The sequence below is a fragment of the Euprymna scolopes genome, chromosome 23 (assembly GCF_053919585.1).
Source record: "Euprymna scolopes isolate OS-2025 chromosome 23, ASM5391958v1, whole genome shotgun sequence".
Taxonomy (NCBI): domain Eukaryota; kingdom Metazoa; phylum Mollusca; class Cephalopoda; order Sepiida; family Sepiolidae; genus Euprymna; species Euprymna scolopes.
Genome location: NC_136504.1, coordinates 52,860,225 through 52,884,997, shown reverse-complemented (window position 1 = coordinate 52,884,997; position 24,773 = coordinate 52,860,225). Strand labels below are relative to the sequence as shown.

Sequence of the window (24,773 nt, the reverse complement as noted above, 5' to 3'; positions counted from 1 at the left end):
AGTTGCCTATTGGCCTTGATAAGTGCTAATATAGAGAGAAGAGAAACAGGGGTAGAGAGAGAGAGAAGATAAAGAGTGTGAGAGAGAGGCAGAAGAGAAAGTTGTTCAATCGTCTTTCGTGAGAGAGAGGCAGAAGAGAAAGTTGTTCCATCCTCTTTCCCAAATTTCACTACTGTGCACGTTTGAACGCTCATCCTTGTTGCCTTTTGGCGTTGATAAGTGCTAATATAGATAGAAGGGAAAGAGGGTGAGAGAGAGAGTAGATAAAGAGGGTGAGAGAGAGAAAGAGAAGAGAAAGAGGTCTAGAGAGAGAGATAGAGAGAGAGAGAGAAGAGAGTGAGAGAGAGAGAAATATGGTGAGTCGAGTTGATCCTCGAGTTGCCTATTTTCCTTGATAAGTGCTAATATAGAGAGAAGAGAAACAGGGTGAGAGAGAGAGAGAAGATAAAGAGTGTTAGAGAGAGGCAGAAGAGAAAGTTGTTCCATCCTCTTTTCCAAATTGTAATACTGTGCACGTTTGAACTCTCATCGTCGAGTCTATCCTCGATTTGCCTATTGGCCTTGATAAGTGCTAATATAGAGAGAAGAGAAACAGGGTGAGAGAGAGAGCGAGAGAGAGAGAGAGAAGATAAATAGTGTGAGAGAGAGGCAGAAGAGAAAGTTGTTCCATCCTCTTTCCCAAATTTCACTACTGTGCACGTTTGAACTCTCAATCTCGAGTTGCCTATTGGCCTTGATAAGTGCTAATATAGATAGAAGGGAAAGAGGGTGAGAGAGAGAGAGTAGATAAAGAGAGAGAGAAAGAGAAGAGAAAGAGGTCTAGAGAGAGAGAGAGAGAGAAGAGAGTGAGAGAGAGAGAAATATGGTGAGTCGAGTTGATCCTCGAGTTGCCTATTTTCCTTGATAAGTGCTAATATAGAAAGAAGAGAAACAGGGTGAGAGAGAGAGAGAGAAGATAAAGAGTGTTAGAGAGAGGCAGAAGAGAAAGTTGTTCCATCCTCTTTTCCAAATTGTAATACTGTGCACGTTTGAACTCTCATCGTCGAGTCTATCCTCGATTTGCCTATTGGCCTTGATAAGTGCTAATATAGAGAGAAGAGAAACAGGGTGAGAGAGAGAGCGAGAGACAGAGAAGATAAATAGTGTGAGAGAGAGGCAGAAGAGAAAGTTGTTCCATCCTCTTTCCCAAATTTCACTACTGTGCACGTTTGAACTCTCAATCTCGAGTTGCCTATTGGTCTTGATAAGTGCTAATATAGATAGAAGGGAAAGAGGGTGAGAGAGAGAGAGAGTAGATAAAGAGGGTGAGAGAGAGAAAGAGAAGAGAAAGAGGTCTAGATAGAGAGAGAGAGAGAAGAGAGTGAGAGAGAGAGAGAGAAAGAGAAATATGGTGAGTCGAGTTGATCCTCGAGTTGCCTATTTGCCTTGATAAGTGCTAATATAGAGAGAAGAGAAACAGGGTGAGAGAGAGAGAAGATAAAGAGTGTTAGAGAGAGGCAGAAGAGAAAGTTGTTCCATCCTCTTTTCCAAATTGTAATACTGTGCACGTTTGAACTCTCATCGTCGAGTCTATCCTCGATTTGCCTATTGGCCTTGATAAGTGCTAATATAGAGAGAAGAGAAACAGGGTGAGAGAGAGAGAGAGCGAGAGAGAGAGAGAAGATAAATAGTGTGAGAGAGAGGCAGAAGAGAAAGTTGTTCCATCCTCTTTCCCAAATTTCACTACTGTGCACGTTTGAACTCTCAATCTCGAGTTGCCTATTGGCCTTGATAAGTGCTAATATAGATAGAAGAAAAAGAGGGTGAGAGAGAGAGTAGATAAAGAGGGTGAGAGAGAGAGAAAGAGAAGAGAAAGAGGTCTAGAGAGAGAGAGAGAGAAGAGAGTGAGAGAGAGAGAGAGAAATATGGTGAGTCGAGTTGATCCTCGAGTTGCCTATTTGCCTTGATAAGTGCTAATATAGAGAGAAGAGAAACAGGGTGAGAGAGAGAGAAGATAAAGAGTGTTAGAGAGAGGCAGAAGAGAAAGTTGTTCCATCCTCTTTTCCAAATTGTAATACTGTGCACGTTTGAACTCTCATCGTCGAGTCTATCCTCGATTTGCCTATTGGCCTTGATAAGTGCCAATATAGAGAGAAGAGAAAAAGAGTGAGAGAGAGAGAGAGAGCGAGAGAAAGAGAGAAGATAAATAGTGTGAGAGAGAGGCAGAAGAGAAAGTTGTTCCATCCTCTTTCCCAAATTTCACTACTGTGCACGTTTGAACTCTCAATCTCGAGTTGCCTATTGGCCTTGATAAGTGCTAATATAGATAGAAGGGAAAGAGGGTGAGAGAGAGAGAGTAGATAAAGAGGGTGAGAGAGAGAAAGAGAAGAGAAAGAGGTCTAGAGAGAGAGAGAGAGAGAAGAGAGTGAGAGAGAGAGAAATATGGTGAGTCGAGTTCATCCTCGAGTTGCCTATTTGCCTTGATAAGTGCTAATATAGAGAGAAGAGAAACAGGGTGAGAGAGAGAGGAGATAAAGAGTGTTAGAGAGAGGCAGAAGAGAAAGTTGTTCCATCCTCTTTTCCAAATTGTAATACTGTGCACGTTTGAACTCTCATCGTCGAGTCTATCCTCGATTTGCCTATTGGCCTTGATAAGTGCTAATATAGAGAGAAGAGAAACAGGGTGAGAGAGAGAGAGCGAGAGAGAGAGAGAAGATAAATAGTGTGAGAGAGAGGCAGAAGAGAAAGTTGTTCCATCCTCTTTCCCAAATTTCACTACTGTGCACGTTTGAACTCTCAATCTCGAGTTGCCTATTGGCCTTGATAAGTGCTAATATAGATAGAAAGGAAAGAGGGTGAGAGAGAGAGTAGATAAAGAGGGTGAGAGAGAGAGAAAGAGAAGAGAAAGAGGTCTAGAGAGAGAGAGAGAAAAGAGAGTGAGAGAGAGAGAAATATGGTGAGTCGAGTTGATCCTCGAGTTGCCTATTTGCCTTGATAAGTGCTAATATAGAGAGAAGAGAAACAGGGTGAGAGAGAGAGAAGATAAAGAGTGTTAGAGAGAGGCAGAAGAGAAAGTTGTTCCATCCTCTTTTCCAAATTGTTATACTGTGCACGTTTGAACTCTCATCGTCGAGTCTATCCTCGATTTGCCTATTGGCCTTGATAAGTGCTAATATAGAGAGAAGAGAAACAGACTGAGAGAGAGAGAGAGCCAGAGAAAGAGAGAGAAGATAAATAGTGTGAGAGAGAGGCAGAAGAGAAAGTTGTTCCATCCTCTTTCCCAAATTTCACTACTGTGCACGTTTGAACTCTCAATCTCGAGTTGCCTATTGGCCTTGATAAGTGCTAATATAGATAGAAGCGAAAGAGGGTGACAGAGAGAGAGTAGATAAAGAGGGTGAGAGAGAGAAAGAGAAGAGAAAGAGGTCTAGAGAGAGAGAGAGAGAGAGAAGAGAGTGAGAGAGAGAGAGAAATATGGTGAGTCGAGTTGATCCTCGAGTTGCCTATTTGCCTTGATAAGTGCTAATATAGAGAGAAGAGAAACAGGGTGAGAGAGAGAGAGAAGATAAAGAGTGTTAGAGAGAGGCAGAAGAAAAAATTGTTCCATCCTCTTTTCCAAATTGTAATACTGTGCACGTTTGAACTCTCATCGTCGAGTCTATCCTCGATTTGCCTATTGGCCTTGATAAGTGCTAATATAGAGAGAAGAGAAACAGAGTGAGAGAGAGAGCGAGAGAGAGAGAGAAGATAAATAGTGTGAGAGAGAGGCAGAAGAGAAAGTTGTTCCATCCTCTTTCCCAAATTTCACTACTGTGCACGTTTGAACTCTCAATCTCGAGTTGCCTATTGGCCTTGATAAGTGCTAATATAGATAGAAGGGAAAGAGGGTGAGAGAGAGAGTAGATAAAGAGGGTGAGAGAGAGAAAGAGAAGAGAAAGAGGTCTAGAGAGAGAGAGAGAGAAGAGAGTGAGAGAGAGAGAAATATGGTGAGTCGAGTTGATCCTCGAGTTGCCTATTTGCCTTGATAAGTGCTAATATAGAGAGAAGAGAAACAGGGTGAGAGAGAGAGAGAAGATAAAGAGTGTTAGAGAGAGGCAGAAGAGAAAGTTGTTCCATCCTCTTTTCCAAATTGTAATACTGTGCACGTTTGAACTCTCATCGTCGAGTCTATCCTCGATTTGCCTATTGGCCTTGATAAGTGCTAATATAGAGAGAAGAAAAACAGAGTGAGAGAGAGAGCGAGAGAGAGAGAGAAGATAAATAGTGTGAGAGAGAGGCAGAAGAGAAAGTTGTTCCATCCTCTTTCCCAAATTTCACTACTGTGCACATTTGAACTCTCAATCTCGAGTTGCCTATTGGCCTTGATAAGTGCTAATATAGATAGAAGGGAAAGAGGGTGAGAGAGAGAGAGTAGATAAAGAGGGTGAGAGAGAGAAAGAGAAGAGAAAGAGGTCTAGAGAGAGAGAGAGAGAAGAGAGTGAGAGAGAGAGAAATATGGTGAGTCGAGTTCATCCTCGAGTTGCCTATTTGCCTTGATAAGTGCTAATATAGAGAGAAGAGAAACAGGGTGAGAGAGAGAGAGAAGATAAAGAGTGTTAGAGAGAGGCAGAAGAGAAAGTTGTTCCATCCTCTTTTCCAAATTGTAATACTGTGCACGTTTGAACTCTCATCGTCGAGTCTATCCTCGATTTGCCTATTGGCCTTGATAAGTGCTAATATAGAGAGAAGAGAAACAGGGTGAGAGAGAGAGCGAGAGAGAGAGAAGATAAATAGTCTGAGAGAGAGGCAGAAGAGAAAGTTGTTCCATCCTCTTTCCCAAATTTCACTACTGTGCACGTTTGAACTCTCAATCTCGAGTTGCCTATTGGCCTTGATAAGTGCTAATATAGATGGAAGGGAAAGAGGGTGAGAGAGAGAGAGAGTAGATAAAGAGGGTGAGAGAGAGAAAGAGAAGAGAAAGAGGTCTAGATAGAGAGAGAGAGAGAGAAGAGAGTGAGAGAGAGAGAGAGAAAGAGAAATATGGTGAGTCGAGTTGATCCTCGAGTTGCCTATTTGCCTTGATAAGTGCTAATATAGAGAGAAGAGAAACAGGGTGAGAGAGAGAGAAGATAAAGAGTGTTAGAGAGAGGCAGAAGAGAAAGTTGTTCCATCCTCTTTTCCAAATTGTAATACTGTGCACGTTTGAACTCTCATCGTCGAGTCTATCCTCGATTTGCCTATTGGCCTTGATAAGTGCTAATATAGAGAGAAGAGAAACAGAGTGAGAGAGAGAGAGAGCGAGAGAGAGAGAGAAGATAAATAGTGTGAGAGAGAGGCAGAAGAGAAAGTTGTTCCATCCTCTTTCCCAAATTTCACTACTGTGCACGTTTGAACTCTCAATCTCGAGTTGCCTATTGGCCTTGATAAGTGCTAATATAGATAGAAGGGAAAGAGGGTGAGAGAGAGAGAGAGTAGATAAAGAGGGTGAGAGAGAGAAAGAGAAGAGAAAGAGGTCTAGAGAGAGAGAGAGAGAAGAGAGTGAGAGAGAGAGAGAGAAATATGGTGAGTCGAGTTCATCCTCGAGTTGCCTATTTGCCTTGATAAGTGCTAATATAGAGAGAAGAGAAACAGGGTGAGAGAGAGAGGAGATAAAGAGTGTTAGAGAGAGGCAGAAGAGAAAGTTGTTCCATCCTCTTTTCCAAATTGTAATACTGTGCACGTTTGAACTCTCATCGTCGAGTCTATCCTCGATTTGCCTATTGGCCTTGATAAGTGCTAATATAGAGAGAAGAGAAACAGGGTGAGAGAGAGAGAGCGAGAGAGAGAGAGAAGATAAATAGTGTGAGAGAGAGGCAGAAGAGAAAGTTGTTCCATCCTCTTTCCCAAATTTCACTACTGTGCACGTTTGAACTCTCAATCTCGAGTTGCCTATTGGCCTTGATAAGTGCTAATATAGATAGAAAGGAAAGAGGGTGAGAGAGAGAGTAGATAAAGAGGGTGAGAGAGAGAGAAAGAGAAGAGAAAGAGGTCTAGAGAGAGAGAGAGAAAAGAGAGTGAGAGAGAGAGAAATATGGTGAGTCGAGTTGATCCTCGAGTTGCCTATTTGCCTTGATAAGTGCTAATATAGAGAGAAGAGAAACAGGGTGAGAGAGAGAGAAGATAAAGAGTGTTAGAGAGAGGCAGAAGAGAAAGTTGTTCCATCCTCTTTTCCAAATTGTTATACTGTGCACGTTTGAACTCTCATCGTCGAGTCTATCCTCGATTTGCCTATTGGCCTTGATAAGTGCTAATATAGAGAGAAGAGAAACAGACTGAGAGAGAGAGAGAGCCAGAGAAAGAGAGAGAAGATAAATAGTGTGAGAGAGAGGCAGAAGAGAAAGTTGTTCCATCCTCTTTCCCAAATTTCACTACTGTGCACGTTTGAACTCTCAATCTCGAGTTGCCTATTGGCCTTGATAAGTGCTAATATAGATAGAAGCGAAAGAGGGTGACAGAGAGAGAGTAGATAAAGAGGGTGAGAGAGAGAAAGAGAAGAGAAAGAGGTCTAGAGAGAGAGAGAGAGAGAGAAGAGAGTGAGAGAGAGAGAGAAATATGGTGAGTCGAGTTGATCCTCGAGTTGCCTATTTGCCTTGATAAGTGCTAATATAGAGAGAAGAGAAACAGGGTGAGAGAGAGAGAGAAGATAAAGAGTGTTAGAGAGAGGCAGAAGAAAAAATTGTTCCATCCTCTTTTCCAAATTGTAATACTGTGCACGTTTGAACTCTCATCGTCGAGTCTATCCTCGATTTGCCTATTGGCCTTGATAAGTGCTAATATAGAGAGAAGAGAAACAGAGTGAGAGAGAGAGCGAGAGAGAGAGAGAAGATAAATAGTGTGAGAGAGAGGCAGAAGAGAAAGTTGTTCCATCCTCTTTCCCAAATTTCACTACTGTGCACGTTTGAACTCTCAATCTCGAGTTGCCTATTGGCCTTGATAAGTGCTAATATAGATAGAAGGGAAAGAGGGTGAGAGAGAGAGTAGATAAAGAGGGTGAGAGAGAGAAAGAGAAGATAAAGAGGTCTAGAGAGAGAGAGAGAGAAGAGAGTGAGAGAGAGAGAAATATGGTGAGTCGAGTTGATCCTCGAGTTGCCTATTTGCCTTGATAAGTGCTAATATAGAGAGAAGAGAAACAGGGTGAGAGAGAGAGAGAAGATAAAGAGTGTTAGAGAGAGGCAGAAGAGAAAGTTGTTCCATCCTCTTTTCCAAATTGTAATACTGTGCACGTTTGAACTCTCATCGTCGAGTCTATCCTCGATTTGCCTATTGGCCTTGATAAGTGCTAATATAGAGAGAAGAAAAACAGAGTGAGAGAGAGAGCGAGAGAGAGAGAGAAGATAAATAGTGTGAGAGAGAGGCAGAAGAGAAAGTTGTTCCATCCTCTTTCCCAAATTTCACTACTGTGCACGTTTGAACTCTCAATCTCGAGTTGCCTATTGGCCTTGATAAGTGCTAATATAGATAGAAGGGAAAGAGGGTGAGAGAGAGAGAGTAGATAAAGAGGGTGAGAGAGAGAAAGAGAAGAGAAAGAGGTCTAGAGAGAGAGAGAGAGAAGAGAGTGAGAGAGAGAGAAATATGGTGAGTCGAGTTCATCCTCGAGTTGCCTATTTGCCTTGATAAGTGCTAATATAGAGAGAAGAGAAACAGGGTGAGAGAGAGAGAGAAGATAAAGAGTGTTAGAGAGAGGCAGAAGAGAAAGTTGTTCCATCCTCTTTTCCAAATTGTAATACTGTGCACGTTTGAACTCTCATCGTCGAGTCTATCCTCGATTTGCCTATTGGCCTTGATAAGTGCTAATATAGAGAGAAGAGAAACAGGGTGAGAGAGAGAGCGAGAGAGAGAGAAGATAAATAGTCTGAGAGAGAGGCAGAAGAGAAAGTTGTTCCATCCTCTTTCCCAAATTTCACTACTGTGCACGTTTGAACTCTCAATCTCGAGTTGCCTATTGGCCTTGATAAGTGCTAATATAGATGGAAGGGAAAGAGGGTGAGAGAGAGAGAGAGTAGATAAAGAGGGTGAGAGAGAGAAAGAGAAGAGAAAGAGGTCTAGATAGAGAGAGAGAGAGAGAAGAGAGTGAGAGAGAGAGAGAGAAAGAGAAATATGGTGAGTCGAGTTGATCCTCGAGTTGCCTATTTGCCTTGATAAGTGCTAATATAGAGAGAAGAGAAACAGGGTGAGAGAGAGAGAAGATAAAGAGTGTTAGAGAGAGGCAGAAGAGAAAGTTGTTCCATCCTCTTTTCCAAATTGTAATACTGTGCACGTTTGAACTCTCATCGTCGAGTCTATCCTCGATTTGCCTATTGGCCTTGATAAGTGCTAATATAGAGAGAAGAGAAACAGAGTGAGAGAGAGAGAGAGCGAGAGAGAGAGAGAAGATAAATAGTGTGAGAGAGAGGCAGAAGAGAAAGTTGTTCCATCCTCTTTCCCAAATTTCACTACTGTGCACGTTTGAACTCTCAATCTCGAGTTGCCTATTGGCCTTGATAAGTGCTAATATAGATAGAAGGGAAAGAGGGTGAGAGAGAGAGAGAGTAGATAAAGAGGGTGAGAGAGAGAAAGAGAAGAGAAAGAGGTCTAGAGAGAGAGAGAGAGAAGAGAGTGAGAGAGAGAGAGAGAAATATGGTGAGTCGAGTTCATCCTCGAGTTGCCTATTTGCCTTGATAAGTGCTAATATAGAGAGAAGAGAAACAGGGTGAGAGAGAGAGAGAAGATAAAGAGTGTTAGAGAGAGGCAGAAGAGAAAGTTGTTCCATCCTCTTTTCCAAATTGTAATACTGTGCACGTTTGAACTCTCATCGTCGAGTCTATCCTCGATTTGCCTATTGGCCTTGATAAGTGCTAATATAGAGAGAAGAGAAACAGGGTGAGAGAGAGAGAGAAGAGAGTGAGAGAGAGAGAGAAATATGGTGATAGAGAGAGAGTTAGGAAAGAGGACACAAGCGGTTCTAATAAAATGTGCATCTATAGGAGATAATGCCTGGGAATGGGTGCACTGTTTTTGTTGGTTTTGAAGCTGCCTCTTCCCCCCCCCCACAGTTTAACAGTGGTGTGACGTCAAGAGAAAGAGGGTGAGAGAGAGGGAAGAGTAAGTGGGTGAGAGAGAGAGAGAGAGAGAGAAAAAAAAGAGAAAGACGGCGTTGGTTTTGTGAAAAAAGTTGTTATTTACAATTGGTCGCCATTAGTGGATGTTGACGTCACGTCACGTGACATGACTAAGCGTTTTTTTTTTACGTATGAATAACATTTTTTGTTTTAATTATAAAGTCTACACTTAATTTTATAGAAAATAATGTATATATAATAGAAAAAAAAATTTACTCCAGTTTAAGAGGTAGGAGGTCACGTGGTAATATACAAAATGGCTAGCGTAAATATAAAGATCGGTTTTATTATCGACGAATATTTTGAAAGCTGAATTTTTTTATTCCTGTACATTTTTTCCTGACATTTTTCGTTAAAAATCTTGTATAAATACTATTTTTAACCAGTTAATTACGTTGGAGATATTGTCATGAAGTTTAATAATATATAGAACGAAGGAGAAGAGAAATTGCAAAAGTATCGTAGAAAGAACTTGTTATTTACAATTGTTCGCCATTAGTGGACGTTGACGTCACGTCACGTGACATGACTAAGCGTTTTTTTTTTTTTACGTATGAATTACATTGGATCATTCAAGAATAACGTAATAAAAAGCATTAAAATGACAGGTTTTTTGGGGGCCCCCCCTGGGAGAAAAACGATAAGTTCACCCCTTTCTACTGGTCCGTTTGACGTGAAATTTCGATATTTGTCATCCGGGATATGGGGCTTCGATATGATACCAAATTTGTCAACTCTGGTTCCGTCTTTCAAAAGTTTTAGCGTTACAAACAAACATACATACACACAGACGTTTGGCTTTTATATATATAGATTATTTTCAATCTAACCTCATACTTATATTTGTTTCAGCCTTCACCCTGGAATGGTTTAGTTGGCTCCATCCAGAGAATTTATGAAATTCCAAAGGTACGATGAACTATTTGCAGTAGCATACACAAATATTAGGCAATCCTAGTTCCAGCAGCAAGCCCCGTACAGGCGAGAGTCTAGGATGAACTTGATATCTTGTTTCACCGTTCTGAGCCAGACTTTTAGCTGGTCTCTGCATTATTTTTTTTCTAACCCTTTGTAAATGAAATTAGAATAATTTAAGTTTGTATAAAACGTTCTTTTTTTTAATTTGTTTAAAATTATTTCGTATAAAACGAATTAAGGGGGAGATAATCGTGTTTACAGAGGCAGAATTACTTCCCTTGTATTAGATAGTTCAAACGTTTATCAACAAGCAATTTTTTTTTGTTGTTTTATTTTGCTTTTTGTATTTATTTCATAGCTAATTAAAGGAAAAACTAAAACTTTTGAAAAATTATTTAAAAAATTAGGCATTCCAGTATATTTCTCGAGACATTTCATTATTGCATTACTTTACGTTTTCTAGATGGTGATAGATGATTAGGCGTCCCCGACAAAACGTCTTCCAACAGATATTTTAACTGAAGAAATTTATCACTTTCTTAAATAAATTAGTATTATGCTTATTATTATTATTTTACTTATTATTATTATTATTATTAGTAGTAGTAGTAGTAGTAGTATTTATATTATCATAAGCACTTTGGTATAAGAATGATACTTTTCTGTAAAAAATGTTTATTATTAATAATGTTTCACAAGAAAAAACAGTTACAAGAAATAAATATTACACATTTTTTAAATAAAAGTAAGAATTGTTCACATTGTTCCAATTATTTTCATATAAAATGTTAATAATAAATAATAAAAAATTAAATAATATTACATATCATATATTATAATAAATAATATCTGTATGAAGATATTTCGTAACGGACGCTGAATCATCTATCCTGTCTATAAAACAGGGGAGGTAATGCAAGAATGAATATGCCGGAATGCCAAAAATTATATTTTTCATTTTAAATATTTCAGTCAAATGTCCTTTGTTATTTCTAATATAAGCAGATACAGCAAAAGTAAATTTTTTTTTTTCTTTTTACATTTTCATCCCAAACAAGGCATGTTGCCACTTTGATGTAGGGGGATACTATCAGGGACATAAGCTACAGGGGTACTATGTAGGGGTTTAGGCAGTAAGATGTCGGTTATGTTACACTTGAACTTCTACATGTCAGTACAGTTGGGGAAGCAGGGACCCGGAAGGGAATTCCAAAGTCTAGCCGGTCTGTGGAAGAAACTACTGGAGTAGAAGGCTCTCTTACATCTAAGGATCTCTACTGTGAAGGGGTGGGATTTAGCTGCTTGCCGAGTTTGTCGGGGGTATTTACGTCGAAGGGGTACAAGTGCTTGCAGTTCGTCAGAGCATTCACCGTTAAAGTACTTAAACATATTAATACCAAATACTTCTGATTGACCTGGAAGAGATGATATTCTTTTCCTTTTTTGGTGAATTAGACAATCACTAAATTAACAGTAGGAAATGTAATCCCGAGATTTGCAGTGATTGATGCTGACTGTCCACATTAAAACTGACCCACAAAATGGCACATATGAAACTCACAACTCCATCTATTTACTTGTCAGGTTTATAAGGTTATATAAGGAGGCTAGGTTCTAAGGGAAATAACTTTAACATTACCAAATATAGAAATCGATTTCTAAAACAGCAAATTCAAACTTAATGAATGTGAGGATCTAGCACTAATTAAATGTAAGGACAGAAATCGTACAGTTTCCCTAGGCTCTGTAGGATGACTTATCTTTCTATCTTAGAAAATATATATTGTTAAAGTCAGCTAACATACTTCCCAACTTCTGGTGTAGCGCTACCGGAAATCGTGACAAGGCAAATCACTTCTTTCACTTTTTTCTTTCACATTTATATTTCCAGTGAGCATGTACTCTTTTTTATTACATTTTGCCGATCTTTCTTTTTTTATTTAATAATCATTGAAGATTTTTTTTAGTCTCATTTTAATTAAAAATTATTGAATTTTTTTTTTTTTTTGTTTAAGTATTATTGAAAACACTTTTTGTGCTTTTTTTTAAAGATTTATTGAAAATACTTGTTAGAATCTTAAGTAATAAACTATTTAATAAAGACTAAATGCGTTATTTTATCTGTATAATTTGTCAATTTTTATCATATTTTTGATAATGTCCTTTTCTTTTATTTCAATAAATCATTTCACAATAGAAATACTGAAGAACAATAAAAGTGAAGGAACTGATTTGCCTTGTCAGCGCTTTCGATAGCGCTACGCCAGAAGTTAGGAAGTACGTTAGCTGACTATAACCATATATACACCAGAGGATGCTCAAAGCTTAATAAATAATTTCCATTTTTCACTATACTAGGTGGCGCGAAGGAACTATAAAAGCCAATGAGAGAGAATTTGGTTAGATTGAAGATGTTAACTGGATTATGGTAACCAAATACATCACACATTTTGACCAATGTTACGGCAAAAATAATTATTTTTAATTAAAATTATATCTTTGTCTAGTTAAAGGTTTGCATCTAATGCTAAACCAAATAATAGAAATAGTGTATTGTGGTTATTTAAAAAGTCCCAAGTATATGTACCAAGCCTCACTGGCATATTAACCAACACTTTAGTGGATTGATACAATTTTAAGTGTTTATGCATTATCATGGGACATCAAAATGAAAATGTATTTTAAGTTAAAACGCTATTACGTACTGACTTGTTATGACAAAATCAGTAAAGGTTCCAAAAATTACGAAAAATGATCAAGTAGAAAAATAATTACAAAAAAAAATAAATTTATTGAATAATTTTTTTAGATTAGCCAATGCTTATTTCCCTTGTTTTCACTTTCGCTATTTCAATTTAGAAAATGGTGAATAACAATGTTTTATTTTTGTTAAAAAGTGTTCTAGCAGATTGACTCGATTATTTGTCATATATACTAATTTTATCATGACACGTAATAGTACTTTTATTTAGAATGCATTTTTTTTTTAATTTTTTAGATATCCGATTATAATGTATAAGCACTCAAAGTTTATTTGCAAAATTTGGTCAATGTAGAATTTTGGTCATTAGAGATGGGTGGTCCTGGTGGAACCGTGGAAATCAATAAAAGTAAATTTATAAATTGAAAGTATCAACATAAAAGATTTTAAAATGGCCAGTGGGTTTTCTTGGTATGATCGAGCGAAAAACAAACATTACAATCCATGCGGAACGCAGCAGGAGTTTATGTCAAGTCTAATTCTGTGCAATGAGAGGAAGTAATAGTAAAAATTTCCACAATTGATGCCTCCGTTTAGTCTCGTAGGGGCAGCTGCGTGTGTAATTGTGAGGCAAGGGTCACGCAATCCTCAATCACGCCTCTCTTCAAGGAGAAGTCCAAGATGACTGGAAACAATGACAGGATAAGCGGTTCATTTTTTTGATTGTATATTTTATTTATTCAGAAATTTCTGATAACTTTATCTTTTAATGTATAAATTTTGAATTCTTTGCAAGCTTTTTTCTTATATCTTCAAATCATTAACACGGACTAGTTGTTTTTCGTAATATATGAGAAATTACTTTTTGTGAACTTATGCACTTATTTTACCATTCTAAAATAATAATGTTACTATTTAGAAAGCAATTCCTAACATGGGGAGAGGTGGGAGTGTTGTAACTATTTTGTACTTTCACCTAACAATATGATTAACATATATTGTGTAACTTGAAAATATGGTAATATAAGAACATACTAACATTTTTTTTTTATCTACGATTTGTTTGATGTAAAATGAAAATAATACTCTTCAAATATTTTTTATTAATTATTAAACTTTATAATAACACATTTATTGTAAATTCGGATAGTATGCAGCCAAATATTTATATTAACTTTTTTATTTTGTTTAGATGAATATCGAAACCATTCTGTCAAGTTATGCATCGGTAAAACCTGGATTCCCAGTTTTAGTTGGACATATGAAAAAATTTGTTCGTTTTTAATACAGTTTAAATGAAAATGTAAAAGAAAAACTATTATAAGTAAGTTATATTGTATATATGACAGAATACATTTATTTATTGTATAGGAAAAAATATATGATTAATACATAAATATTCAATTATCAATTTTTTCCTAAATCAATATAATATAAATGTACATTTGAAAATCCGATAGTAAAATAACGTTACTTGCAAATAAATTTTATAGTGTTAATGCTTTTCCATAGAAATTACAACAAAACACACGAACTGATGACGTTGTGTTTTCTGTTTAGAATGATGATGTAGTACACAACAGTTTGGAGGTACCTAATGGTCACCCATTTAGTAATGACCAGGTTTAACATTGCTTAACTTCAGTGATCCAGTGGGAACCAGTATGTCAACGTGATTATGCCGTATATTCACAATCATCTACAAGAATTTCTTCAATTTTATCATTCCACCCTGTAGCCCACTTTTTTTTTTCTTTAATTCAATTTTCACCCCAAACAAGGCACAGTGCCACTTTGAAGTAGGGGGCTACTATCGGGGACATAAGTTGCAGGGACATTATGAAGAGAGATGAGCAACAAGATATCTGTTCACATTGCATTTGATGTCAGTACAGTTGAGATAGCAGAATCCCAGAAGGGGGTTTTAAAGTCTAAGAGTTCTAGTGAAGAAACTACTGGAATAGAAGGCTTTCTTACACCGAGGGATCTCTACTGTGAAGAGGTGGGATTTAGCTGCTTGTCGAGTTTGTTGGAGGTATTTACGTCGAGGGGGTACAAGTGTTTGTAGTTCGTTAGAGCATTCACCATTAAAATATTTGAAGAACAGGCAGAGGGATGCAACCTTTTGTCGATGGGAGAGAGGCTGAAGCTTAGATGACAGCTCAGTACCTATCTCTTTTGAACCCTATCCAGGAGGGAGAGACTAGTAGCAGATGCACCAGCCCAAATGTGATAACAGTACTCCATACATGGGCGAATGGTGGCCTTATAGATGTACAGGATACTTTCAGGCATAAGTAGCTTTCTAGCATGGTAGAGAGAGCCCACCTTCTTAGCAGCAGTCTTGGCAATGATCTCAATGTATCTGTTCCAACTCATGTTCCCTGTAAACATTAGGCCGAGGAGTTTAAAGGAAGTACTTTCAGGTAATATGTTTTTTGGTCATTGCTATTAGTGGTAGAGAAGATTTCTTGTAATTATTGAAGGAAACAAGCTTAGTCTTAGCAGCATTGAATGTGACCATCATTTTTGTCCTTATTCCACTACAGATTGGAGGTCTTTCTCTAGTGTTTCTGCCATTTCCTTAGATATGTGTTCATCTGTTTTCACCTCATGTTATAGAGTGTGGTGTCATCAGCAAATATACTCATCTCAGAGACAATTTTATCAGGGAGGTCATTTATGAATATTAGGAATAATAAAGCTCCAAGGATAGACCCCTGAGGTACTCTGGCATTTATATCATATTGTTTAGATGTACGACCATCGAGGACAACCTGGATTCTTCTCTTACTTAAGGATTTAATTACGTTACGTATTCTCTTTTTATCAGACTCGATCAACAAAAATTGCATGTTCTGGGGATCTCAAATGCCAGATGCGGTCTTTCAAAGGCCACTGAAATCTATGAAGTGTGCCGCATGGATTACCATTCTAAAACATAGCATAATCAAACTGTTTTTCTTTGAGAATAAGGATTTGGGATAAAGACCATTAAATGGTGTTTAACAAATTCTGGAAGGCAATTGATGCCTGTCATAATATGTGATGAGATGAGCAACGGTTTCAACAAGACGTAGCATAACATTACTGCATCATCACTTTGCAGGTCAAATGAGCAGCGGATACTGCATCCCAGAATTGTCATCACATTTATTTGATTTCTATCTTTAGGGTTTTTTCAAAGACTATGTGTACCAGAAGAATCCAAACAACTGCAGAAACTCAAACTAGGCATCATTCACCAGATTCATGGCATAACAATGGAAGAGTGTGTCAATATAATCAACAACTTTGTTCAAATTCTTCAAGTATGGCATCAATGCTGAGAAATACTATTTAAGACATGTATTTTAAAATTTTCATTTGTACAACTACACTATAATAGCAAAATTCAAAATTTTTAATATTGAATTTGAAGGTAAACTTAATTATGTTACAGCAATGAATATATCCAAAAATTACAAAAAATGATAAGGCAGAAAAAAAAAAATTATTAAAGAAAATATTTTTTGACAAAAATTAGCAAAAATAAAATGTTTGGCTAAAAAACACCAGAGATTCCAAGGGGCAGTAAAGAGTGTGTAACTACTGTCCATTTTTGAATAAAGTGTGCATTAAAAATCATATAAATATTAATTACTTGCCTTGTTTTTAGCATAACTGAATTACTTCCCTTGTTATTATGTCATGTGTTCCTAAAGAAATATAGCAAGGGTTTTTTTTTTTTGTTGTTGTTTTTTAATCATGGGACAAAGCATATCGCCACTTGGAGGTAAGGGTCTACGATTTAGGGCCATGTCTAGAAAAGATTAACAAGATATTTGTTTGTTATATTTAAACTTTTGCATATCAGTACAGCCAGGGAAGCAGGCAGCAGGAAGGGAATTCCAAAATCTAGCTGTTTGAGAGAAGAAACTATTAGAATAGAAAGCTTTCTGGCAGGGATATGTACATCGAGGGGAACAAGTGAAATGAGTTCATCAGAACACATTCCATTAAAATATTTTTAAAAAAGGCACAGTGATGCAACATTGTGGCGATATGAGAGGAGCTGGAGCTTAGTTGATAAAGTGGGACCGATTAGAGTGACAACTCTTTTTTGGACTTTATCTAAGAGTGAAAGACTAGTGGTAGATGCACCAGCCCAGATGTGGCAACAATACTCCATGTATGGGCGAATGGTGGCTTTGTAAAGGTACAGGCGTGAATAGTCTTCTAGCTCAATAGAGGGAACCTACCGTCTTTGCAGCAGCCTTTGCAATGTCCTCTATGTATTTGGTCTAGTTCATATTACCCCCAAATGTTAGGCCGAACAGTTTGAAGCTAGAATTCTCAGGTAGGGGGCTATTTGTCATAGTTATAGGGTGTTGGAGAGGTGTCTGGTAATTGTTAAAGAAGAGCAGCTTAGTTTTACAGCACCTCCCCCTCTCCAACTTTCCCTGGGTTGCTTTTGAAAAAAAAAAGAACTTACCATTTTAACGGCACCATTACCGATTAAGTCGCCAACTTCAATGACAGTGTTTATATGTTCACAACCCAACCATTGGTAACAGCGTTTCATACCAGGAAGTGAGAAATAACCATAGTGGCAAACGGGTCGACAGAGCCATTCATCTGTGGACAGGTTCCTCCAGCACAATTTGGACATGTCACGAAACTGATGCCCTCCAGCTGACACATGACTTATTAGGACAATTACGGTTAAAGCACAAAGAACGGACGATGTTATTTGACTGCTGTTGCTCATGTGGCGACGGACAAATATCCGCCCTATCATCTGAAAAAGAACACAAAGTTAAATTAATCTTCTTTTATTAACTATACAAATCCGGTGTTGTCCGGGATTTATTGATGTCATTTTAGTTTTTAAATAGGGGGGGGGGGCATATATTTTTCAAAGTTATACAGGAAAATGAAATAAAATTTTAGTTTTACCATTATTTTTATTTCAATAAAATTTACATTAAAAGTAAAAAATAAAAGCTAATAATCTGTAAGTCATGTGTAGGCGAGATGCACACTCATGCACAGAAACATACAAAGTGGTTTTTACTGGAGAGAGAAGAGAACAAGAACTAGAAAAGAAATGCTCTTGTAAGAGAGATAAATCTCTGCATTTTAAAACAAAAATTACCTCCCTTAAATTATTTGAGTCATTCTTTAAAATTATCACCATCATAACAATCCTCCTAGTTGGAAATAATTATTTTTTTGCTAACTAAACTAAACTGAAAGACATGCTTCATATCGTAAAGAATATGCTGGAAGACAGGGGGTAGGCAGAATTAAATCTCAATGTGTCAGATGCAATGCTATTTGAGTCTAAATTCTAAAATACCCAAACCTTCAAAGACATTGCTGCAAAAAGATAGATGGTAGGAACTCCAGATAGAGGTGCTAGTGGAGACCAATAGTTGGGACGCAGCCACTCTGTCAACAATGTAAATGTGCATCCCTGTGTCAAACAAAAACGTGATTTTTAACTTTGCTTTTTTTTTCTTTAGTGAAAATTCTTAATGTTTTTCCTTTTACCGAAAATGATGGTCAAAGTTTAAATTGCTATGGTAATTTTAATGAAAAACCAGTGAAGCATGCATGGTCCCCTGTGAGTGCACAGTGAACAAGGCATAAAATAAATGACTAAATTCAGCATTTGCCCCCCCCCCTATTTAGTCCCAAAAGTCCCCAGGGGACATCAAATCCTAGTGAAAATGAACAAATGGTGCAGTTTTAGCCCTTAACATATGTAAATTTGAGTTCCGCACTATGCAAAAAAAAAAAAAAAAAATGACCAAGTCCATCATTTCTCCCCCTCCCCCCCATTTAGCCCCAAAAGTCCCCAGGGGACATCAAATCCTAGTGAAAATGAACAAATGGTGCAGTTTTAGCCCTTAACATATGTAAATTTGAGTTCTGCACTATGCAAAAAAAAAAAAAAAAAATGACCAAGTCCATCATTTCTCCCCCTCCCCCCCCATTTAGCCCCAAAAGTCCCCAGGGGACATCAAATCCTAGTGAAAATGAACAAATGGTGCAGTTTTAGCCCTTAACATATGTAAATTTGAGTTCTGCACTATGCAAAAAAAAAAAAAAAAAAATGACCAAGTGCATCATTTCTCCCCCTCCCCCCCATTTAGCCCCGAAAGTCCCCAGGGGACATCAAATCCTAGTGAAAATGAACAAATGGTGCAGTTTTAGCCCTTAACATATGTAAATTTGAGTTCTGCACTATGCAAAAAAAAAAAAAAAAAAAATGACCAAGTGCATCATTTCTCCCCCTCCCCCCCATTTAGCCCCGAAAGTCCCCAATATTTAAATTTGAGTTCAGCACCATGCAAAAACGCTAAATAGACATACAGAAAATTTTGGACAAATATGGTAAAATAGTCCCAAAAATGGACTGTTTTTATTAGCACTAAAGAGCCCCTGGACACACCCAAGAGTTATCGCGAAAATTATATAGCAATCAGTTAATTACAACTTTTCCCAAAGTTTTGTAAAAATCCAAGGCATCAATTAAAATGACTAAAATTGACACTTTCGTGCTTTAATAAGCACGAAAGTGTCAATTCTAACCATTTTAACCCGAAAGGCACCTTTAGGAGGGCAACCGGAGTTTTCACGGAAAATCCGTTCTGTTACTTTTTTACTCATATCATGTTTAATGTTTGTGCAAAATTTCAAAAAATTCCAAGGTGTAGTTATTGAGAAAAGTGTGGACAGATGAACAGACAAGGGTGAATTTACAGGTCCACCCTCCTTTTGTCAGGGGACCAACAAGATTTCTCATCACCTAATATGCAAATGAGATGCTGCTGGTTTAAATTTAAAAAAAAAAAATGATTTTAACAGAGTGAATATATTCGGATTTTGAAGTAGCACGTTTTCACAGCAGTGCGTTTTATTTAACCCTGGAAATTGTTAGTTGAAAGTGTAGAATAGTTAACAATTGATTATCTGACCACAAACTGTTTTGGCAAAAATGATAAAACAGGCGAACAAGTGAGGTTAAGCGGTGATATCATGAGGCCACGTGACCACATTGCTTTGAAGGCAATGTGGTCATGTGGTTTAATAAGCTACATCTGGTGGTGAAGCTGCAAAAGAGTGACGACATAACATTGATTCTGATGTATTTGCTGTGATGGGAGAGAAGGACCAAACCAATTCCAAGGATATTAAGAAAAGATTAAAGACAGCAATTTCAGGGGGTGCTTTTGAGACTTAATGAAGAGTTACCTTGATTCGTGAATTGGCGGACATGTATGCAGCAGGTGACTGACAAAATTGGCTGGATATATGGGACAAAGCCTTAAGATTGCTAAACTTGCTTTTGGGAGTGCTTTTCCTGGCCGCATTTCTATGGAACTGTAACGATTGACTGATATTGAATCCATGAAGGTGGAGAAAATTTTGAAGCATGCTAGGGTGCTGGCGAAACATCCTGGTGAATTCTGACCAGTTGCATCCTCTACAACAACACGCCTGACAGAGAGGAACAAATAATGAAGAGACAGAGCCGTAAATTTACTGGAAAATTCTTCAGATCTCCACTTGATGAGAGATTGTAGAGACCTGATACTGGATATTCTGTTTCTGATGTTTCAAGGCAACAAGTAAAGGGGTGCTATTGCGGCAGTAGTTAACGCTTTAATTTTGAAAAGGCATGTAAGAGTTTGTTGTTGCAGAGTGGTCACTGTCAACAGAAAGAGAGCTAGAGCCCTTGTTGAGTTATATATTTTTTATTTTCCATGAAATGTTGTAAAAACAAAAAATTAGGCACAAGGCCATTGAAAAATTGGGGAGGGGGGTGTCTATGGTCATTCTCGTCAATGTACCTTTGCTTGTCTATGCTTGATCCTAGCTGAAGTTTTCATTCACCACAATACCTCAAGCACACCGGGGCTCGTCCTACTTAAGATTCTCAAATCATATCGTGTGTGTGTGTTTTATATATATATATATATATATATATATATATAAATACATAATAGACAATAAGATAAATTTGTGACCATAGAACTATGTCAAAAGTTGTTTTGTTGTATTTCATTATCTTGGAGTAGGGGAGAAAGTCCAGAAAATAAATAAATAAAAAATCAATCATAATAAATGATACCAGCTGTATAACTATGTTTACCACTACAAATATCAGGAGGTGACGATGATCTAGTGGTTAATGGCATGGACCAACGATCTCAGTGTCCGAAGTTCAAATCCAGTTTGTTCCACAAAAAAGTTTCTTTCACTTAAGATATTGGCAACCTTCCTGTGGTCCCTCCTGTAACCAACTCTTCAAATAGAGCCAGCAATATCAAAGCAGTAGATGGCGGAGAGGTGAAGTGTTTTGAAGAAACCAAAGCTGAGATCCTATGCTATGATTCAGAGTGATTGTGCTCAATAGACTCATCATGGGAATCAGTATCATACGAAGTCTGGATGTTATAGACAGCCTGGGAGAAGCTACAATTATTAAGGACCAGGTGAACTTTGGAAATCAGTATATAACCAGAACAGCAAGAAATATGACCAACAGCAATACCATCCACTCAACAAAATCCAAACCATGTCAGATTGAGGATGAAGACTTTCGAGCCTGTTTCGATGATGACAAGTGGCAAGGCAAGGCCACCTGTGTTGACAAACCGGGTTAACTGTTACCAAAGTACGCTAGGAAGAGAGATAAGATTACAGTTTGAGAAAGGAAGGAATTTTAATAAGATAGGGATGCTTGAAGGAATTCTGCCACTCATGGCAGTGGTTCAACCTACCAAGAAGAATGTCAGGCCAGTGTTGGACTCCCAGGAGTTGAACAAGTATGTGGCATGCCACACCAAAAATGGAATTAATGTACGTCAAGAATTAATGAGAGTGTGGAGGAGAATGGCATGAGCAACCAAAATCGTGAACTTAGCTTATCTTCAAAATCATGTGGACAAGAAGTTATATCAGTACCAATTCGTTGAATATAAAAGTCAGATTTATTGTTTGACCAAATTAGGTTTTGGACTGAATTCCGCATTAAAAATTATGACGGGAGTCCTTAAGATCATGTTGACCAAAGATGCAGTGAAAAAAAACTACCTTCTTTTATATCGATGATGTACTGATGGATGAGATAGAGGTGACTGCATAAAGGATGAGAGATCATGTTAATACATTATAGATTGACGGCTTAATGATCATTGGAAAATGGAATGATTCTAGGATTGAAGTTACAGCAGAATAAGGCAAGAAAGTTGACATTCAGACAAGGAAATGAGATCTCTAAAGTCAAGGATGGCCTAACAAAACAAGAATTTTTCTTCGTTTGTCGGAAGCTGGTTGTTCATTCCTCTATAGTTGGATGGTTGCGGATTATGTGCAGACCAGTATACACCAATGGGAGGATGCAACTGATCAAGAAGTGGTGCGCACGATTATTGTGGAAGTGAAAAAGGTAAAGGGAGAGTTGATACCTATGAAAAAAAAAAAAAAGAAAAAGTCCAATGTGAACAAGTTCTAATTGAATCGTCCCCCTAAGTAATCCAAGTTACAAAATTCCCACTGTTTACTATGCTAAAATCACAATGACTAATGTATACCTATTAACCCTTATCCTCGAGTGGCCTCTGGGCCTTGATAAGTGGTGACACCCTTGTAAAAAAAAAAAAAAAAAAAAAAAAAAAAAAAAAGGAGTTCAGAAGAGGTAATATGGAGCAACGCTAGCAGCCTGGCATTTTCCCTTGATGTGAACACCTTGAATATTGCAAATACAAGGGATATTCTTATCTCCCTTTTTACGAATTGGTGTCTTACTTTTCGGGTATGCTGAAACCGAATATTACATTTAAATTTGGGGCAGGTAAGTAGTTTTCTTTTTTTTTTTTTTTTTTTTTTCTTCCTTTGAAGATTGTAATGCCGGGTATGGGGCAGCCAAACCAGCTGCCAACATTGCCCCACTTTTTTATTGAAACCAACCGAGAGCTCTTTTTAGTATCCTCGCTGTTCCCTTAAGTGCAATTGTCTGAATCTCTTTTGCACTTGGTTCACCAGGAATATTAGTTAGGTAGGACTTCAGGTTCTTCTTCATAAGTCCTGTGGCACCTATGATAACTGGTATGAATATTATGACCTTTATTATCCAATGTAATCCCTTATGTTTTCGCTGGCGGCCATGTTTTTTCACCCCTGAACAAGTACTAATGCACATGCGTGTTATAAAACACCCTCCTCTCCTCCCCATGTTAAGAATGGCGACAGCCACTGACCTTCATTAAATAATAAACTGGAAAAAAAAAATGTGTTAGAAAACTTTCATTTTAAAGGCGAGTGTTGTTGAGGTGCAATTAAAATAAAAGTTTACCGTGAAATAATTTGCAAACATCAGAAAACAAATTATTATTTGCACAAACTTGAACGATAGACTAATTGGTACTCATGCAGAGAGTGATCCGTGCTGAAATAATATCGTTATTATTTAAAAAGCCATTCTTAACATGGGGAGGGAGGGGAGGGTGTTTTGTACCTATTCTGTACTTTAACCTTACAATTGAATACAAAAACATATCATAAAACTTTAAACGTGGAAATACGATTTAAAAAATAGCGCGGATCACTCTCTGCATTAGCACCGACTAATTTGCTGTCACCACCCTCATAGAGAGAAAAAGACTTTAATATACGCATTAAGGGTCCAGGTTGTTAAACATTAAAAGTCATTTTAAAATAAATGCATGCATGTGTTAAAGAAACACTACCATTAGCCTTAAGTCCGTGTGGCACCACAAATACTACTACTAATAATAAGCAAGTGCATGCGGCGACATATACAATAGGACCGTTAAAAGTCAATTTCACCAATGATAACATTTAAAAAGTGGGTGCTTTTTGATTGACATTTTTACGACAAAAAGAAAAAGTAAACAAGTATAATAATAATAATAAAATGTCACAAAAGAAAAGAGAATTTACTCTTCTACTGAGCTGGAAGTCTCTTTTTTTTTAAGCGTTATTTAGTTCGAAAAACAAGTAGTGTCGAGCGTTGTGTGAGAACAAGAAAAAAGATGGCCGACGCATCTTTGGAATTTGGATAAGCACTGAAAATTGACAAATTAAACAAAATACTGGTAACACATGTCACCTTAACAACATTCATTGAGTAGGTTTTTACCAGTATTATTTTGAGAAAAACTTCTTTTACTCGCGACATGCTGGGGGGGGGGTATTATTTTTGTTTCCACATAAAATAAAAGCATTGGTTCTTATGCACTTTTGTTATCGTGCTATTATTTTTAAATAGTATTTTCATGTTAAATTCAAGTTTTGCGGTATACTTTTTTTTATTAAATTGTTAGGTGAAAGTACAGAATAATGGCAAAACCTCCTCATAACAAAAATGGTTTTCTAAATAATAACATTATTATTTCAGCATGGTAACAAAAGTGCTTAAGTACCAAAACATTAAATATGAAACTAAAATTGGTGCTCATGCATGCACTTATGTTACTGTGCTATATATATATATATATATATATATATATATATATATATATATATATATATATATTGAAGTTTTTACAATACCTTCTTTTCAATTAAATTGTTAGGCGAACGTACAGAATAGTTACAATACCCCCCTCCCCTCCTCTTCCCTAACTAAGAATGGCTTTTTAAATAATGTTATTATTTCAGCACGGTAATATAATTGCATAAGTACCTTAATTTAATCCAATTTTAAGTAACTATTTGAATGAAATGCTTGTTTTTTTTTTTGTTCACAAACCTTGTTTTGTGTTCAAGAAAGATATTTCTCGTCAACGTAAATAAATACGCTTAACTTTCTTTCTCAGTTATTACACATTACTCAAAATTAAATAGGTTTAGTTATTTTTTTTTTTTTTTTCTCTCCAACAATTAATTAATTAATTTTTCTGATAAAATACAAAGGAAACTCGAGGAAAACACATGTTATTGTTGATGATTCTTTCTTTGCAGCTTCTCAGGGGAGATAATAACTAATAATACGAAAACAAATCTGTACTTTTTTTTCTTTTCTTTTTTTTTTTTTTAATAAT

At 37.1% G+C, this 24,773-nt stretch overlaps 1 protein-coding gene across 2 annotated transcripts in view; it reads right to left on the bottom strand.

Annotated features, from left to right (window-relative positions):
* The window catches only part of LOC145245899 (protein O-mannose kinase-like), a 29,169-nt gene extending 4,449 nt beyond the window's left edge, over positions 1–24,720 (bottom strand). The window contains exons 1-2 of one of the 2 annotated variants that reach the window (XM_080107635.1): positions 24,416–24,720; positions 17,189–17,494 (exon numbers count right to left, since the gene is read on the bottom strand). In XM_080107635.1, coding sequence (XP_079963761.1) covers positions 17,189–17,494 — 306 coding nt within the window. In that variant the 5' untranslated portion in view covers positions 24,416–24,720. The remainder of the gene's footprint in view (positions 1–17,188; positions 17,495–24,415) is intronic. The other variant, XM_080107634.1, reaches the window with a different exon arrangement.
* Positions 24,721–24,773: the final 53 nt, after the last annotated feature.